At 43.7% G+C, this 19,337-nt stretch overlaps 1 protein-coding gene across 1 annotated transcript in view; it reads left to right on the plus strand.

Moving 5' to 3' along the window:
• Positions 1-653: 653 nt before the first annotated feature.
• LOC130476971 (glycine dehydrogenase (decarboxylating), mitochondrial-like) overlaps positions 654-19,337 on the plus strand; it is a 59,111-nt gene continuing 40,427 nt past the window's right edge. Inside the window, exons 1-3 of the mRNA XM_056848972.1 lie at positions 654-694; positions 10,623-11,349; positions 11,798-11,876. Of these exons, the coding sequence (XP_056704950.1) occupies positions 654-694; positions 10,623-11,349; positions 11,798-11,876 (847 nt within the window). The remainder of the gene's footprint in view (positions 695-10,622; positions 11,350-11,797; positions 11,877-19,337) is intronic.

Here is a 19,337-nt window from a genome sequence, read left to right on the forward strand (position 1 = left end):
GGAAGATTTATCTCTTGGGCTCTATGAAAGAGAGAGTTTACCTTAGGGGTGAAGGTAGGGTCTGGACAAAGTACAACCTTGTCAGGATGGAAAATGCATAACTCCTTGTTGGTGGATAGAGCTCCCAATTCCGATACCCTTTCAAGCGGAAGTAATGGCTGGCAGAAATAGGGCTTTCATTCTTAGAAAGTGAAGAGGTACCTTTCTCAACGACTTGAATGGTGGTTTTGTGAAAGCCTAGAGCGCGACGTTGAGATGCCATGTGGGAAAGCAATGAACAATGGGTGGATTGGACTGAGCGACTCCCTTGAGGAAGGCTTGGACTTGAGGATGACTGGCTAGAGGGGAACTATCTATTGCTGGAACAACAGTAGAAATAGCTGACACTTGCTTGTGTAAGGTAAAAGCCCTCAGTTTCTGACTGATAACATCGTGAAGGAAGGCCAAGAAGCTAGGCAACAAAGGAGACATGGGATCTACTGACTTCCTTTTGCACCAAAAGGCGAATGTCTTTCAGGTGTAGTTGTAGAGCCTCTTAGTGGAGGAACGCCTAGCTGCCAAGATGGTGTTGGTGACTTCTGTGCTGGGGCCTAGCGCCAAGAGTCTGCTCCGTTCAATCTCCATGCGGACAGTTTGAACCAACCTGGGTCCGGATGGCTGAGGGGACCCTGAAGAAGCAGATCCCTAGTGACCAGTAGGTACCACGGAGGCTGTTGGGACATCTCCACAAGAGCCGGGTACCACAGGCGATGTGACCAGTCCTGAGCAATCAATATCACGGATGCCTTCTCCTCCCTGATCTTCCTGATGACCTTTGGGAGGATAGGAAGTGGAGGAAAGGCCTATAGGATCCCTTGGGGCCACGGAGATAGGAGTGCGTCTGTCCTGTCGGCTCGCAGGTGGTAAAAGCGGGAGAAGAACCGTGGAAGTTGGTTGTTCTGACTGGAAACGAACCGGTCGACTATGGGAACTTTGAATCTCTTTATGAGCATCTGGAAGGTTTGAGGATTGAGAGCCAATTCCCCCTCGTACTCTGAGTGGTGGCTGAGCTAGTCGGCTTGCACATTCAGAATGTCCTGAAAGTGTTCTGCCTTGACTGACCGGAGGTGGGTCTCTGCCCAAACTAGAATCTTCTCTGTTTCTGAGTGAAGGGAGGATGATTTTGATCCCCCTTGCTTGTTGATATGAATTTTTGTGGTGATGTTGTCCATTCTGATGAGGACATGATGGCCTTTTAGACGATTTGAGAACTGCAAAAGAGTCAGGCGCACTGCTAGAAGTTCCAGGAGATTGATGTGTACCTCTCTTTCTCCTGGGCTCCATAATCCCTGGATGTAGAGATCCTCCACCGTAGCTCCCCAGCCTTCAGTAGATACATTGGTAAAGACTTGCACAGGATCGTTGTGCAGGTAAGGTAAGCCTCCGGTGAGATTTCATGGGTCAGACCACCACCGAAGGCACTTTCTTACCTGGTCAAGGTAATGGTTTTGTCCACTTTGTGAGTTATGAGCTACTTTCATTTTTACTGCTTGCCCCTCCCTCTTCACACTTAGCTACTTGTGCAGATCTATTCCACTCCAAACAATCTATTCATTGAACCTCTTGGAACTTAGCATTTGAGGTAAGAGATTGATTCTGTGTAAATAGATTTGCAAAGGAACAATGGGATTAAGGTTTTTTTCCTCAACTGTGTATGTTTATTTTATAACATTTTTCCTGTGAAGAAAAGACATGTTATCTCTGCAGACACTAATTCACACTTTTGAGAACTGCAAAAACAAGCATCTGTGATAATATCTTCTCGTTAGAAAAAAATGCCCAAAATAATCTTACAGAAACCTCTGGAAGAGCATGACATTGTGAATGGATTAATGGAATTCATTTACCAAAAATTTTAAACATTGCATAAATATACAGCCTCATGCTACGTAATTGCTCCTCCTTCCTGTTATATTGTTGATGTCAATGGAGGGGTAACCTGCTGCAAACACCCAGCAATGTGAGTATGGTTAGGCGCCATTTGAAACTTTGAAATTTTGTGTTTTAATTGGGATTTTAATGTTTTAAATTTAGATTCTTATTGTTGGTGTACTGATGTTTTTATATGATGTTACCCGCTCTGAGCCAGCTTCGGCCGGGGAGGGTGGGTTATAAATCACAAAATAAATAAATAAAAACTAATCCTTATTTCCTGATGAATAGCCTTTGGACTATAATGTATCTTAAATAGAAAACTATCTTTAGAAAGATTTTTCCTCCAAAAGCATTTTATTTTTTTAAAAATCCAATTTAAATTAAAAAAATTGTTTTTAAAAAAATTTTAAAAATTGATTTTTATCCACCCTGCATTTCCCACACCAGTGGTCGGCAAACTCATTAGTCAACAGAGCCAAATATCAACAGTACAACGATTGAGATTTCTTTTGAGAGCCAAATTTCTTAAACTTGCCTTAGAGAACCAACAGCAGGGCAACCCCCTCCACCCCATTTCTACACACTTCACAAACAAAGGGCACTTCTACGTTCTCCCTCCACCCAACCACACACACACAGAGAGAGAGAGTAATAATAATGATAATAAAAATGATAAAGAAAAGACACACTTTGGGGGTAAGCTTCACGTGATCAGTGTAACCTTCAACCCCCCAAGATAGACCGCCCACTCTCCCCCCTGCCAGCCCCATTTCACCTCCCCCTCCTTCCCCTAGCAGCCCCATTTCACCTCTCCCCTCCCTCCCTCTGTCCTTCCCCCAAGCCCCATTTCACCTCCCCCCAAGCCCCATTTCACCTCCCCCACCTCCGGCCTCCCTGGTAGGTGAACAAAGGCTCCTTCCACCGTCCTTTCTTCCCAGGAGGGGCCGGATGCCTGAGGGCAGCGAGCAAGGGCTGCGGTCACCCCTCTCTGCACGGGTTTTTCAGCCAAGGAACCCCAAGAAGCCAGCTGCAAGCTCACTTCCCTCATCTCTTTTGCCCCGCCCCTCCCTTTCCCCGTTAGCGGCCGCTGCTGCGCCGGCGGCATCATGCTTCTTCATGGCCAGGGCGGTCCCGTGCGACATGCGGCCGCACCACGGGAAAGCGAAGCACCCCAGGGCACCCCGCCCGGCGGAGCGATTGGCTCGGTGATTAGCGAGTGTGGACAGCCCACCGCACAGAGCTTAGCGGGCTTGCATGATTAGGCGTAGCTAATCCCAGTCGTGGCGAGAAACCGACAGCTGGTGAAAGACGTGGGTTCTGAGAAGCAGTAAAAATGAAGCAGGAGTCCAGGGGCACCTTAACATTGATCCCAGCGTAAACTTCGGTAGCCGCTCACCTTAGAATTAGGGCTGTTGAAAAAAAATTCAGTATAGTTCGGATTCGGCAGAATTCGGACCATTTCAACTCGGGATATGCTGAAGTCTGAACTCCCCCAATTCGGATCCGTGGAATTCGGCGCCTAGTTCGAGTTTGAGGGGAAATTCAGCCGAATAAAGTCTTTAAAAATGCATTTGCGCCTTTCCGTGGCTCCGGGGGGCATTTTTGGGGGTAGAGGTCTCAAACATTCAGGGTAGCTTGAGGGGACGCTTCTTGCAAGAACCCCTGAATTTTGTAAAGATTGGGTCAGGGGGTCCTGAGATATGGGGCCCGGAAGAGGTTGCCCCCACCAAAAAAATCGCCCACAGTGACAGGAATAAAGCCACTTAAAGCACATTGGCACTTTTCCGTGGCTCTGGGGGGGGGCATTTTTGGGGGTAGAGGTCTCAAACTTTCAGGGTAGCTTCAGATGAGCCTTCTTGCAAGAACCCCCATGTTTTGTAAAGATTGGGTCAGGGGGTCTCAAGATACGGGGCCCAAAAGGGGTCCCCCCTTAATGTGCATTTTTATTCCATTTACAGCACACATTTGAGCCACTCCATGGCTGAAGGGGGCGCATTTTGGGGGGTGCAGCCCCCAAACTTTCAGCGTAGCTTCAGATGAGGCTTCTTGCAAGAACCCCCAAGTTTTGTAAAGATGGGATCAGGGGGTCCAGAGATATGGGTTCCCCCCTTTTCCCTATTGGGATGAATGGGATCAGCCGATCCTATGCATCTAGAGAACGGCAAATCCAAGGCAAAACCTCCCGTGCTAACCATTGCAATGCAAAGCAACACACGAGCAACCATGGAAAGGAACAGAGGCGCACTAGGCTAGCTGTAGCAAAAAGGAAAAAAGGAGCAGGTGACTTGGACCATGAAAATGTATTGTAAAAGTCAGATTTTGCAAAAACATTTTTGAGTGAGCAGCAAAACAGACCGTGCAAAAAAACACCCCAGAGTTTGTATTTTCTGCCCTGCTCCTTCTTCTCATGGTGGAGGGACGCTCCCCCCCTTATGCAAACGACCCCACCAAACTCAAGCAAGTCTCACCAGCACCACCCCCCACCTCTCCAACCAATATGGCGCCATGGTGCACCCCCCAAACGGGGAAAAAATCCAAGACGCAGGGGAACTCACACAAGCCGCCCCGTTGCACTCAACCCCAGGCTAGAGGCAAAAACAGTGAAAAACACCAAGGAGGAGCCGCGGCCTGGGTGCCGAGCAGAGAGAGACTCACTAGCCGCCTCACAGACTCAATTTTAAACTTTAAAAAAGGCAGTACACACACTCCCACAGAGGTGAGCGGTCACACACCCCTCGGCAGAATGGGCGAAAGCCTCCTTTGGCTTCCCCCCCAATAGAAACTGCCCCCACACACACAGACTCTGCTTCCCCCACACACATACACACAGGAAAAAATTACAGATTAAAGCCCAAAAAGGGGTCTTACTGTGGATGTCTTCTGTTCCATCAGGAGGGACTGGGTAATCCAGTACAATTCCATTTAAGAACGGGAGGTTTTGCCTTGGATTTGTACCCCCAAAAATGCACCCCCTGCAGCCACGGAAAGGAACGAATGTGCACACGCACCCCCCCACACACACACGGGGATTTCTCTCTCACACAAACAGATACTCTCTTTCTCTCCCTGTGCCAAGCAGCAGCTGGGCTCGTGCTCAATTGCGACTGATTGGCCAGAAGAAGACCCTGCTTGGCCACCGATTGGCCGCGGGAGAATGCTGCTTACTAATTGACGGTTATGCTGCTGTGCCGAACCCCGAATTTGCCAAATTTATTCAATGAACACCCCGAACTCGCCGAATTCGGTTCCCCGTTTCCCAGCCTTTTTTGAGTTCGGTTCCATCTGAACTAAAAACCACCGAATCGGGGGAAATTCGGCTGTTTTTCGGTTCAGGACGAACCGAATCGACAGCCCTACTTAGAATCAGTGTTGGAACGGACCACCAGGGTCATCTAGTCCCGGGGTCACCTGACCAGGCGCGCGCCACAGTTCACCACTACCACCACCACCCCGCGAACGCCTGCCGGTTCCTGCTCTGAGGGAAAAGTGGCTCTTTTCTTCCCACCGCTGCCACTCACTGCGCACTCTTAGGCCTCGGCTCTCCTTCAGAGTTCCCCAAAGGCCAAGCCACTGAGCGCCGGGGCGGGCCCCTTCCCGCCTCTCACTCCTGTCGGGGCCTTATGCGGGGCCAGGGAGGGTGCCTTGGGGCTTAGGCCCCTCCATCGTCGGCAAGCCCCCCTCTCCACTGCAGGGAGCACCGCGCTCTGGCGCTCCCCTTGCCAGCCCCAGAGGAATGAGGGCCTGCGTGGCAGGGAGGGGGGAGGAGGCGGCCGCCGGGGCAGCTCGCTCTCTGCCTTTCCCTCCCCTCCGGGCTGCGGGTGGCCTCAAGAGAGAAAGGCATCGTGCGGGGCTTCCTCGTCCGGGCGCCCGCACGTGGGCAGAGCCGCACTCAAGGGGCCAAAGAGCCCCATGTGGTTTGGGAGCCACCGTTTGCCGACCCTTGCCCTGATGTTTCTTCTGCTAATGTTGTCATTGCCCCTTTAGAAGGTCATTTTTTGTAGAAACTTCCCCAAATGATCTCTCCAAAGTAGGCATGCTATCCTCCTTGGTCTGATCTTCATTTTGCAACATACTACCAGGTAGCACGTTTAGGGAAATCAAGTCCCTCAGATTCTGGCCAGATTGTTTCTCCTCCCTTTTTAATATTATTACCCTCTCTATTCTTAAACGTAGATGAAAGATTCAGGGTAACTAAATGGTTCTGAAGTTCTGAAAGTCTTTTAATTATATCATCTTGTTCACTTCCAGGAAATTCCCCAAATGAATTTATCAAACTTTCTTCTATTGGGTCAGGCCAAATTCTCCTATTTAAACTGGTTGAGGGTTCCCCCTCTGAAGTAATCTCTTCCCTTTCCTGTGTGTTCTTTAATACTGGGGGAGGGGTCATCATTTATCCTACTCTATTTTGAATTCTATCCTATAGATCCAAATTGCCTGCCCTGTATTTCACCTTGTTCTAAAGGAGATTAAAACAATACATTATCTTTTGATCTTCCATAATCTCTTTGATCCCATATAACCAATCGTTTCCTATATTCAGTTTTCATTACAGAATTAGGATAATAATGGACCATAACTACACTTTTTAAGGGGTCTTTTAACATGGAGTTGGTGTTAAGCAAAACCTCTGCATATGTTGGGTCATTCTGTAATGAAACACTATCTTCTTGGGCCATTCTGTGATGAAACATTATATTTTACATTATAACTCTCTTCTTGCCTTCCCATTCTATCATCTCTATCGGGAAAATTAAGAACTTCTCCGATATTGTGGAGAATTAAGAGATGCAACATTAATTCTGGGCAGGGAAAAAAAGATCCAAAGTTCAAACTCCCTAATCAAGACAAGTTCCCTGCCCCTATGCTGTACTTGCAAGAATATGAACGTTCCCAATACACATTCATCAATTTCAAGCTTTCAGCCATATAAAACTATGATATAGTGATTTTCTGCACAACTATAAGCCCCTCAGAAAACCATGCTGGTAACATGTCAGTGTAACCCGTGTACCAATGCAGAATTAGGTGGCGTCAGGGACGTGTCATCTGGCAAACTCCCAAGAGGAACTGGAAAGTAAGGATAAGCACATTGGCATTATGCAACATCACTTCCAGCAAAGTGTGTGTGTGTGTGTGTGTGTGTGTGTGTGTGTGTGTGTGTGTGTGTGTGTGAAATGTCATCATTACATCATTACATCAGGTGCAATGCTTTAAGGCTTGCCCCAAACTTTATGGAGTTTTGGGCAAATCCTAGGGCAGAACCCCTATGTAATGTCAGCACTTCCTGGTTTTTTGCCAGCAGTGACAATGTGCTCAGACACACACACACACCAGTTCTCTCCGTCTTTTTCTCATGGTGCCCTCCCTTAGGACCGTCCATATGGCAACAGGCAGGTCACAGACTTTTTCCATGAGGAGTCCAGTTCTTTAGAACCACAGTGGGTATGGAAGGCACTTTCACCAGCTACAGTTAGGAGCTTGTGCAATACACATTTATTCTAGAGAGCATTTGGTGGAGGGTAAATCTGTTTCAGCAAATTTGGCTGTTCCTTGAATTGTGTGGTTTTCTTAATGTGCATTTCAATTCTGTGTGCTTTTTAATCTGTAATTTGAGCTTTTCAATTAACTATATTATTAATCTGTACACTCTTAATTGACTGTTTTGGGTTGTGTCTATGAAACCTGGTGTTACATTGGTAGCCTCCTTGAGTCTGGAGAAACTGAACAGCATATAAATGTTTTAGCTATTTAAAGCAATTTTATGCCATCGTTCCACCCAATTTAGGTCCACCAAGGCAGCAAACAAGAAACATTGAAATCAGCTTTAAAATACATTTATATAAAACAATTAAACACAAACAATTATGTTCTTATGCATTGTTGTGGGTCTCCTGGGGTTTCCCCTACTTGTCTCTAGTTTTTCCCAAATCTGCTTGGCTGCAAATTTGTGAGAAAGATCTCAGCCAACCCTGGATGGCTGTAATGTGAGTAGGATTTTGCCAGGCCAACCCACACAACAGCCATCTTACCTTCCCCTGTCCCTGGAAGCAGTAGTTCACTCCCTCTGGCACCATGACTCTTTTTATCAGCACATGAACCGTTATATCAATCATATGTTTAACAATGTATCTTGCAGAATCTGTGAATTTCCAGCTTTCATTTTTAACACGTCTCTAGCCCTTTTCATTGCAGAGATATAAGGGGAAACATATTTGCAACAAAGGTAGCTAGACAGTTTTTTTAAAAAAAGAAAGCTGGGAATTTGGAGAACCAGAGAGACACACTGTTATGTCATAACTATATTCAACTGCTATTTTAAAAATGAAAGGTGAACGTTCTGAGGGCATTTTGGCCCAGAAAGGGTTAATAAATGCACACTACTTCTGTATATTAGTTTCCAAATATTGTTCTGGAGGGCTTTTTAACACATCCCACAGTTTTTTGTGGTCCTGTTATTTGTTTAATGTCCATTCCAGGCCATTCCGGGGTGTTCTGGAAGCATTTTGGCCTGAAAAGGGTTAATAATAAATATGCGCTGTCTTCATGTTTTGATTTCCAAAATATAGTTCTGGAGTGCTGTCTCCGCATTTCAATTTCTAAAATATTGTTCTGGAATGTCTGTAAGGCATGCCACATTTTTTTGCAGAACAATAATTTGTTTAATAGCCGTTCCAGGCCATTCCAGGGTGTTCCAGAGGCATTTTGGCCTGGAAAGGGTTAATAAATGTGTGTTGTCTCCGCGTTTTGATTTCTAAAATACTGTTCTGGAGAGTCTGTTAGGCATGCAACTATTTTTTGCATAACAATAATTTGTTTAATGCTCGTTCCGGGCCATTCCAGACCTTTCCAGAGGCATTTTGACCTGGAAAGGGTTAATAAATGCATGCTGTCTTCATGTTTTGATTTCTAAAATATTGTTCTGGGGTGTCTGTAAGGCATGCTACTGTTTTTTGTGGTACTAGAATTTGTTTAATGCCCATTCTGGGACGTTCCGGGGTGTTCCAGAGGCATTTTGGCCTGGAAAGGGTTAATAAATGTGCAATCTCTCCACGTTTTGATTTCAAAAATATTGTTCTGAAGTGTCCTTAAGGAATGTCACTTTTTTTTGCAGAACTTTTTTGCAATGTTTTTTGCAATGCTGATTCTGTGATCTTGGGCAGATGATGAGAGAGAGGGCATCTTGGCCATCTTCTGGACATGGAGTGGGGTCACTGGGGGTGGGGGTGGGTTTCCTGCATTGTGCAGGGGGTTGGACTAGATGACCCTGGTGGTCCCTTCCAATTCTATGATTCTATGATTCTATAACTATAATTTGTTTAATGCCCGTTCCGGGCCATTCCAGGCCGTTCCGGTGTGTTCCGGAGGCATTTTGGCCTGAAAAGGGTTAATAAATATGTGCTGTCTTCACGTTTTGATTTCTAAAATACTGTTCTGGAGTGTCTGTAAGGCATGCCACTGTTTTTTGTGGTACTAGAATTTGTTTCATGCCTGTTCCGGGCCTTTCCGGAGGCATTTTGGCCTGGAAAGGGTTAATAAGTGCACACTCTCTCCACGTTTTTATTTCTAAAATATTGTTCTGGAGTATCTGCAACACAAGCCACTCTTGTTGTTTTGTGGAACTATTATCTGTTTCATTCCCGTCCTGAAAATAATATAGTTGTAAATGTAAAATAACCTTTGATACTTTTTGCAAGACAATGATTCAGCTCAAACCCAACCCCCTTCTGACTATATATTACTCTTCCTACACACTTGACACTGAGAGACACTGTCCTTCAGTGTGACTCCTCTGAAGATGCCTGCCACAGCTGCTGGCGAAACGTCAGGAAAGAAAATACCAAGACCACGGTCACACAGCCCGGATAACCTACAAGAACCAATGAACTCTGACCGTGAAAGCCTTCGACAATATTGTAAAATATGCTGTCCCAACTGCTTTCAAGCACTGTGGTCTGAATTAAAGGAGATAATATCGTAGAACAGATTAGCCTGGCAACACTTGGGAGTCTTATATCCAAAATACCGACGTGGAATTTAAACTTTAGAGTCACAGAGGAGATCTTTGGAAACAGAGAGGGAGCCAGAACTTAGAAATGAAAGGAGCGGCGTCTTGACCGAAGACGGGCACATCACTTAGGAGACCAGTGAGATGCAGCAAAAACGGGGGGAGGGAGGCGACGGTCGTAGGCGGGGTGTGTGTGTCTGGAAATGCCCTGGCAGTGGCACACCTCAGGCCACCGACGCAATTGACCCTTCATCCTGAGAAGAACAACGGGACTACTGCCTAAATGAGCACCGAGAAGTTTATATATATATATATATATATATATATATATATATATATATATATATATATATATATATATATATATATATATATATATATATATATATATGTTGTCAAATATATGTATTGTCAAATGAGATGTATAGCAATTATTGAAAAATTAGATAGATAGATAGATAGATAGATAGATAGATAGATAGATAGATAGATAGATAGCAATTATTGAAAAATTATATATATATATATATATATATATATATATATATATATATATATATATATATATATATATATATATATATACACACACATATATACACACACACACACATATATATAAATTTTCAATAATTGCTATATATCTCATTTGACAATCCTATATACCAATCTTTGACTCCATAAAAAATTAAAAAACTATTAGGCGCACGTCTTCAGTATTAAATGTAATTAAGACTAACGGACTTCCCCACCGACTTCCTCCCTCCCTCCCAATATCTGGCGTCTCCTCCGTATCAATATTTGCTTTCGAGCCCCGAGAAGTGGACCCGCTTCGTGGGACCGGCTGCCCGCGAAACGCGCCTGCCGGCCGGACAAGAGTCGCCCCCGCGGCCAAGCGAAGCCTCGCCTCGCCTCGCCTGGCCGGGGCCGCCTCGAAGGGGCCAAGCAGGTGGCTTCGACGGGGCGGGCCGCGGCAGGGCAGGGCGGGGCGGGGCCACGGGAGCCCCTCCTCTCCGGCTCCCAGTGGGGCGCGGGGCTGCCCGGGGGCTTCGGCGCGAGGGAGCGAGTGGCAGCCGTCGCGCGGTCCGTCGGGAGCGCCCTTGGCTGACTTGACGGCCGGGAGGATGCAGGCTCGTCTCCAGCAGTGGGGGCGGCTGGTGAGCCGGGGCGCCACTCTGCCCGGGCCCCGCGGCGGGGCCTTGGGGGGCGGCGAGGCGCGAGGCCGGGGGGGACGTCGCGGGCAGCGAGGCTCGGCCGGTCTGGCGAGGAGCAGCGCCGGGGGCGAGGGGGCCGGGGGCGCCGGGGCCGCCGCCTCGACCTCCTCCAGGCACATCGAGCGGCTCCTGCCCAGGCACGATGACTTCTCCGAGAGGCATATCGGGCCGGGGGACAAAGAGAAGCGAGGGATGCTACAGACCGTGGGGCTGTCGGTGAGGAAACGCCGCGGGATTCCCTCTTTGCCGACCGTTTTGCTTACGCCTGGTTCCCCCCCAAGTTCTCTTCCCCCCCAGTCCTCTTTCCCCCCCCCCACATGAAGACATTAGCCCGACACTCCTTCTTTACAGACCCCCTGGCTAGCACTCTCTGTCTTGTAGTTTAACCCACATCAGTATCCTCCCCCATGCATGCACCCTTTGAAGCCATTTGGCTCATTTCGCAGTACATAGCTTGGGGGGGGGGAATCAAATTTCTTAAGAGACTTCAGCAACAAAAGCTTTTTCTTTTCTTTTCTTTAAAGAACCACAAAGAGGTTTCATGAGACTTTCCTTTGGTGCTCCTGTTGGCTTATAATTGCATCCCTTTGTCTGCCTCGGGGGCAGCTTTGTAAGTGTCGAACTTTAAATGTGCGCTTAATGTGATGCTTTGGTGTATTTTTAGAGTATTGATGAGCTGATTGATAAAACCATTCCGGCGAACATCCGCTTGCAGCGGCCTTTGAAGATGGACGACCATATCTGTAAGTGTGCCTTTTAGCCAGATACCGTCTAAACCATAGTGTGAAATAGGTTTGCTCTTCAGTGCTGCTCAATGTATTAATAGGCTTTAATATAGCTCTATAGGAGAAACATTTTGCACAAGTTTTGTGATACCCCAAACAACTACAAAACTATCTTTTGAGCCATTACTAAACACATGGGCAGCCTAAAATATTACATTGTTACACTTAAACAAAGACACAATCTTTGTCAAGCAGAATATCAACACTTTTAAATGCAAATTTTTAAGAAGCTACTGTCTGGGAGATATATCACAGTAAATGCTGGCTGAGGGTTTTAAGAGTCCAAAATCTAGCTAGTATCTTGATCGGAAGTAATTTGTTTTGGTGTTATGAATTTACAATGACAGAAAAATATCTCTTTTGGAAGAGATGTTCCTCCTTGTGCTTTATTATCAAATTGTCTTTATAATCAACCAGGAGATGAGCATGATAGCTGAAGGTAGAGATCCTTTTAAAATTAGTTAAAAGGATTTTCCTTAGAACTATATTAGTGCATTCTTAGTAGTCATTCAGCAACAAAGGGAGTTCCTGTATTCTGTGGGACAAGGCACACTTTAGATTTTATTTGTAGCCCTATAAATATCTCCTAAGCACCTAATGTAAAAATGGTGCGTAAATGACTATTTGTGGAACACATGCTAATGACTTAGACTGTTTTAACAGGTTTGATTAAACAATTGTACTTCTACAACCTGTGAGTTCCTTGAAGACCAAGGCTAATCTAATCCATGATAATGTTTTAATATGTAAGCACACATGTAATTTGATTTTTCTTTTGATGTTGCTAAGCAGCAAATTGCTTTTTGAGTATAAACTTTAGGCCTTGCAGCCTCTGTGAGCTTCCTGACCACTTCAGTCTGGTTTTAGTTTGAGATGATATCACAGAACAGAAGCTGCAGCTGGAATGAACTGCCAATATGTATTTGAATATTATATATTACAATGTCCCCTGAAAAAGCCTGTTGGAGAAACACGTAGGGAATTTTAACTGAGTAATATATTTTTACTTTATCTTGTACTGTCGGCTTTGGCCTTATTTTTTTAATCTCTTAGTTTCTAGATAAGCCAATTTCTTTCTCTTTTCATTAACAAAAAAGTTTACGTTAATTTTAATGTAACAAATTATAGGTGGTATTTTTCTAAATAAGACAGATGTGAAGATTCAGTACTGAGGAAGGATGATTAAAGATCAGTAAATCTCATATAACAAGCTACGTTATTCATACAAATATCTAGACTTAGATCTGAGTGACAAATATAATGTAGTTTCTTATTGCTACTTAATGAGATTTGAGGGGGGGGTACTTGGATATAGTACCCCGGTTCAAAATACAGGTACTGTCTGAAATGTGAAGTTTTATGTCTATATTTTACCCTTTATAAAAATAAACTCGAATGCGAGCCTTATCCTTTCCCAATTACTCTTTGGATGTATTCTGAAGAGGTCCACAGTGAAATGCATGAGTAATTATGGGCAGTGCATGAATAGGGTTGCCAGCCTCCAGGTGGTGGAGAAAATAGACACCACTGTACTAGTATCTGGGGATAAGGAAATCAGTACAGGAGCGAAAACAACATGTAGGTGCAAAGAAAATTTATATGCTACTGTGTCTAAGATAATACACACTCATAAATACATGGAAAGAACCAAACATACAATAATCTCATGCACAACCATACAAAACCATCTCAAGGATGGTGGTAACCAGGAACAGTTCAATTCAAAAGTGCAAATGTCTCTCAACGTTTGTACATCAATCTTCTGTATTCATCTCATGCAGGTAAGTAGGCAATGGTAATCATTATTAAATATTCAAGAAGGAATGCTTCATGGAGGATACGGCCGTTTGTGAATGTTACCCTTCGTGGGAACTACAGCACTTTGAAATTTATTACTAAAGATGTGCAATATAAGAGGAACTTGCTTGAAGGACTGATGAAGAATTCAATTGTAAAGAATTTGAAACGGCCATATCCTCCATGAAGCATTCCTTCTTGAATATTTAATAATGATTACCATTGCCTACTTACCTGCATGAGATGAATACAGAAGATTGATGTACAAACGTTGAGAGACATTTGCACTTTTGAATTGAGCTGTTCCTGGTTACCACCATCCTTGATATGGTTTTGTATGGTTGTGCATGAGATTATTGTGTTTGGTTCTTTCCATGTATTTATGAGTGCGTATTATCTTAGACACAGTAGCATATAAATTTTCTTTGCACCTACGTGTTGTTTTCGCTCCTGTACTGATTTCCTTAGCCTCCAGGTGGTAGCTGGAGATTTCCTGCTATTACAACTGATCTCCAGGCAACAGATCCGTTCACTTGGAGAAAATGGTCGCTTTGGAAGGTGGACTCTATGGCATTATACCCCATTGAAGTCCCACCCTTCCCTGAACCACACCCTTCTCAGGCTCCACCCCAAAATCTCCCTGTGTTTCCCAACCCAGAACTGGCAACCCTATGCATGAATCATAAAAAAAATAATCTTTCGTGAAGTTACTCAGTGTGTGGCATAGATGATCAAGTGTTGGATCCAGGGAGACCTGGGTTTGATTCCACACTTCTCCCACGGAAGCTTGCTGAGTGACCATAGGCCCATCACAAACTCTCAGCCTAGCCTATCTCACAGGGTTGTTGTGAGAAAATAAAGGAGGGGAGAACAATATTCTAAGATGCTTTGAGTCCCAGCTGGGGAGAAAAGCAGGAAATAAATAAATAAATACAAATGCACATCTGTAATAGGAGGTCTGGATGTCCTGCCTCAAGGAAGCAATGCTATTAAGAAGTACATTTTCCCATGACTCAAAATATAAACTGACACTGAGGAAAACATGGCTTTTACTCTCGGCTAATATTTATGTGTTATTGAGTAGTGCTGTATGGATTACCACTGGACGGGCACCCCAAGCAGCTGTTGGAGTGTACTTGTGTCATCAGTGTTAACTGCTGAACCAATTTCCACTCTCCCCTCCCTCCATGCCATTTTGCAAGTATTTGAGCTATTTACTTTAGTTCTGTAAACGCTGAACACTGGTGCACTTGTACATTCATTTTTGACAAAGTACTAAATAGCAGTGTCCCATCAGTGAGAAGCACCTGGCTGCATTGGATGAGTACAGATCCCCCGGGCCACATAGTATGCACCCAAGAGTACTCAAAGAACTTTCTAGAGAGCTTGCAGAGCCTTTATCCATCATCTTCCAGACCTCTTGGAAGACAGGAGATGTGCCAAAAGACTGGAGGAGGACGAACGTTATCCCTCTTCTCCTAAAAGGGAGGAGGGATGATCCTTCTTTGATCAAGTGACGAGCTTAATGAATCAAGGGAATGCAGTCAATGTTGTTTACCTGGATTTCAGTAAAGCTTTTGACAGGGTTCCCCATGATGTTCTGATGTGTAATTTAAAGGACTGTGGACTGGACCCTAGGATCGTTAGGTGGATAGGGAACTGGTTGGAGAATCACACTCAAAGAGTAGTTGTCAATGGCATTTCATCTGAATGGAAAGAGGTGTCCAGTGGGGTGCCACAGGGTTTGGTTCTTGGCCCAGTATTTTTATAAATGAGCTGGATGAGGATGTGGAGGGACTACTCATTAAATCTGCAGTTGACACCAAAGTGGGAGGAGCAGCAAACACCAGAAGACAGAGAGAATTCAGTGAGATCTGAACACATTGGAAAAGTGGGTGGACATGAACAAGATGCAATTCAACAAGCATAAGTGCCGAGTTCTACATCTGGGTAACAAAAATGAGAAACACACACCTTGGATGGGGGATACACTTCTGGGCAGCAGAGTGTGTGAACAAGATCTTGGGGTACGGGTGGACCATAAGTTAAATATGAGGAGCCACTATGATGCAGTGACAAAAAAGCTAATGCAGTCTTGGGGTGTATTAACAGAGGCATAACATCCAAATCGCAAGATGTCATATTTCTGCTGTACACTGCATCGGTCAGGCCTCACCTGGAATACTGTGTGCAGTTCTGGAGGCCTCACTTCAAAAAGAATGTGGACAGAATCGAGCGGGTGCAGAGAAGAGCGAAGAGGATGATTAGGGGCCTGGAGACCAAGCCCTCAGAGGAAAGGCTGAGGGAGTTGGGAATGTTTAGACTGGAGAAGAGGTTGAGGGGGAACATGATTGCTTTCTTTCAGTACTTGAAGGGCTGTAACTTAGAGGAGGGCAGGGAGCTGTTTCTGTTGACAGCAGAGGAGAGGACTCGCAATAATGGGTTTAAATTGTGGGCAGAAAGGTATTGGCTGGATATTAGAAAAAAATATTTAAGAGTTGTTCAGCAGTGGAATCATCTACCTCGGGAGGTGGTGAGCTCCCCCTCACTAGCAGTCTTTAAGCAGAGGCTGGACAAACACTTGTCAGGGATGCTCTAGGCTGATCCTGCATTAAGCAGGGGGTTGGTCTAGATGGCCTGTATGGCCCCTTCCAACTCTATGATTCTATGATCATTCTTTGCATATTCAGCACTGAAGCACCAACTTGTGCATGTGTTTAAGGTGACCATTGTTGCCCATTCCAAATCAAGTCCCTGCAGTCCCCTCAACTTCTTTCCTCAGTCTATTACATATGAATTTATACAATGCAGAGCTATTTTACAAAGGTTAAAACAGCATTGGAGTTTGACTGATCTGCTTTTTAGTCTCTGAAATGTGATTGTAACAAATCCTAAGACAAAATCTAGCATTAGTGGCAGTGATTTAACTTAACAAAAAATTCCACAGTATAATATCATAAAAGTGACAAAAAATAACAGTGGTCAAGTTAAAGCTATTTATTTATATTCATTTATATTTTCCACTTATATAACCACCATCACTACCCAAGCAGGCTATGAATTATGGATCGTCATCATCGTTGTTTGTTAAAATAAATCAATTTTATCTGGGCCCACTGGTCACTAGTATGAATTAGTAACATTGTGTTATAGATGGCTACCTACTCAGTGATAACATGAAAAGAACAGCTGGTGGTATTTCAATTCATGGATACAGCAAGTCTTGTTTGGTTAAGCTAATAATCTAGTTTACTGTTGCATAACATTGCACTTCTCTGATAAAATATCTCCTAGGGTTATTGACATCTGGATGTCTCATAATCATAAACTGGAACTTTCCAGTATTTCAAAAGGATGAGAGAGTGCACAAGATTACCAGATTGCCTAATCTGATGTCTTTTAATGGACAATTAATAATTTGATTCAATTACCCTGTCACTAGGTTGACAAAGCAAAAGTCCCTCTGCAAGATCTTGTTACTAAGTAGCATAGGATCAGTCTATATGCAGATAAGTGCTAATAATAACATTGAGCGATTGAAGGGGAGAAGTGTGGCAAAAGAGCCACAATTGGAGTTCAAAATTCATAAACTCCTCATTCTCTTTGCATGGTCTGAAAAGAAATAATTGCATGTTTGTGGCCTTCACTGATATTTAAGAGAACTGGGGTGGGGGTGGGGAAAAGGCTATATATGCATATTATGCCCTGGTGTAAGGATATTAGGTAGAACTGTGTATGGATTGCTTTTTAAACAAAACTAGAGTTGTACAAATAATTGAGGAATACTAAATATATCAATTGACTAAATCTTATCAACTCTTTTGCAAGAGATATGTGACCAGATTAAGTGGCTACAAATGCATAGCCCAGACTATAAGAATGATTGGGAATTGTACATGCAGTAACTCTTTTGGGTTAGTCTCATCTAGCTCAGGATATACAGTATGTATAGAAGCTTGCTTCTGTGCACAAGTGATTGTTTGATTGAGACACTTGAATTTTCATCAGAGCTGGAGCCCAATACATGTGGTTAATGTTAAGAACTCTTGATAATTGTGTGTTAAATCCAGGATTCTTCACTGAATCTTCATAGTTTCAGTGAAGCTGAAGACAGGGTGGGATGAAAAATTCAGTGTGTTTTACTCCATTAAATGTTAAACTTCATGTGTCAGCTATTGTTTAATGGTTCTCATCGGACAATGAAAAAATGCTCTTCACCCCCCTGTTTTTTTTATTACAGTTTGGCCCCTGTTCTTGCTGTCCTGTCTTCTAAAAGGTTCATACACAATTTATTCCCCTGCATTCATGTTCCTTTGCATTTTCATCCACCAAGAGAACTCTGTTGCTTTTATTCTCAGATAAGGGCATTGTTAATAGTACATAAGGACAGAGGTGATACTGTTCTTCCATTACCTTCTCTCTACCTGTTTCCATGTTTTCCATTAGCTTCCACTTTTGCCATTGGGGGCTCCATAGATATTATGCTAAAGGTTTTGTCACATTATACACACATTGTCCTTCTCAGTGGTTCCCAACCTTTTTTTGACCAGGGACCACTAGGACTTTTTTGTTTGGTGCAGGGACCCCAAGGTTCAAAATAAAAATTCTGAGAATTTGAAAATAAACTTTAATCATAACTGTTAGTTAAACATTAAACTTAGAATAATATTTGAATATATTTTTATAATAGAGAACTTTTAATTGAAAATGTTAATTTATTATGGGTTTATAACTTTGTTTCGCGGACCTTAATTTAGTTCTCGTGGACCCCTGGGGGTCCGTGGACCCCCGGTTGGGAACCAGTGTTCTATATTGTCCTGAATTGCATAGATTGAATGGTGGTGGTGAGTAGATAGGTAATAGTAGGTAGAACCAAATGGTCTTTTGGCATTTTTCAGTTCATCTTTTCCCTCTTGTATTTTTTAAGGTTTGTAATTGATTTTATTTTCTATGCAACAATAGACATAAAGCCAATAGAATAGATAGAACCATAGAATCTAGAGCCAATTTAATGTCAGTAAAAATGACCTATCACCAGTGAGGGTTTGAATGATGAGGGAATGGTATCTTGGGCAAAATTGGTTTTTGCATCTTAGCCAGTGGAAATGCAGGTCTTCTCTTAAAATCATAGGAAGTTTTACTTTTCCTCCATAGACAGCTTCTTGGCTTTCACTTTTGTATCTGCTGTCTGATTAAAAGCAGATTATATGATAGCAGAAGCAGTTTAGTGCCCTTGGTGGTCCAGGACTTCGTGAATTACTATCAATCAGTAGAAAGAAGTTTGTTTAAGGTAATTACCCATTCCTTTCTCCCAAAAGGAACCCACATCAACTTATAACAAAACATTTTCATTCATTCTGCTCCCCACCAACAATATCTCTCTTTTTGCAGAAAAGAGGGGAAGGTAGAGATCTCCTTCCTTCAGTCAAATAATATTAAACCTGATCATTCCTTATTCTGTTCCTTAAACCATGAAAAATACTTGCACTTGTAGAACTGGAAAATATTCCATTAGTCTAACTACTATTTTAGCCTGGTTTAGTTTCATAAATCCTGGATGGTTTGTTGAGATTCAATACAAACTGCATCAATACAAACTGCAACAACTGTATCATTAGCAAA

This window comes from Euleptes europaea, chromosome 4 (genome assembly GCF_029931775.1).
Source record: "Euleptes europaea isolate rEulEur1 chromosome 4, rEulEur1.hap1, whole genome shotgun sequence".
Taxonomy (NCBI): domain Eukaryota; kingdom Metazoa; phylum Chordata; class Lepidosauria; order Squamata; family Sphaerodactylidae; genus Euleptes; species Euleptes europaea.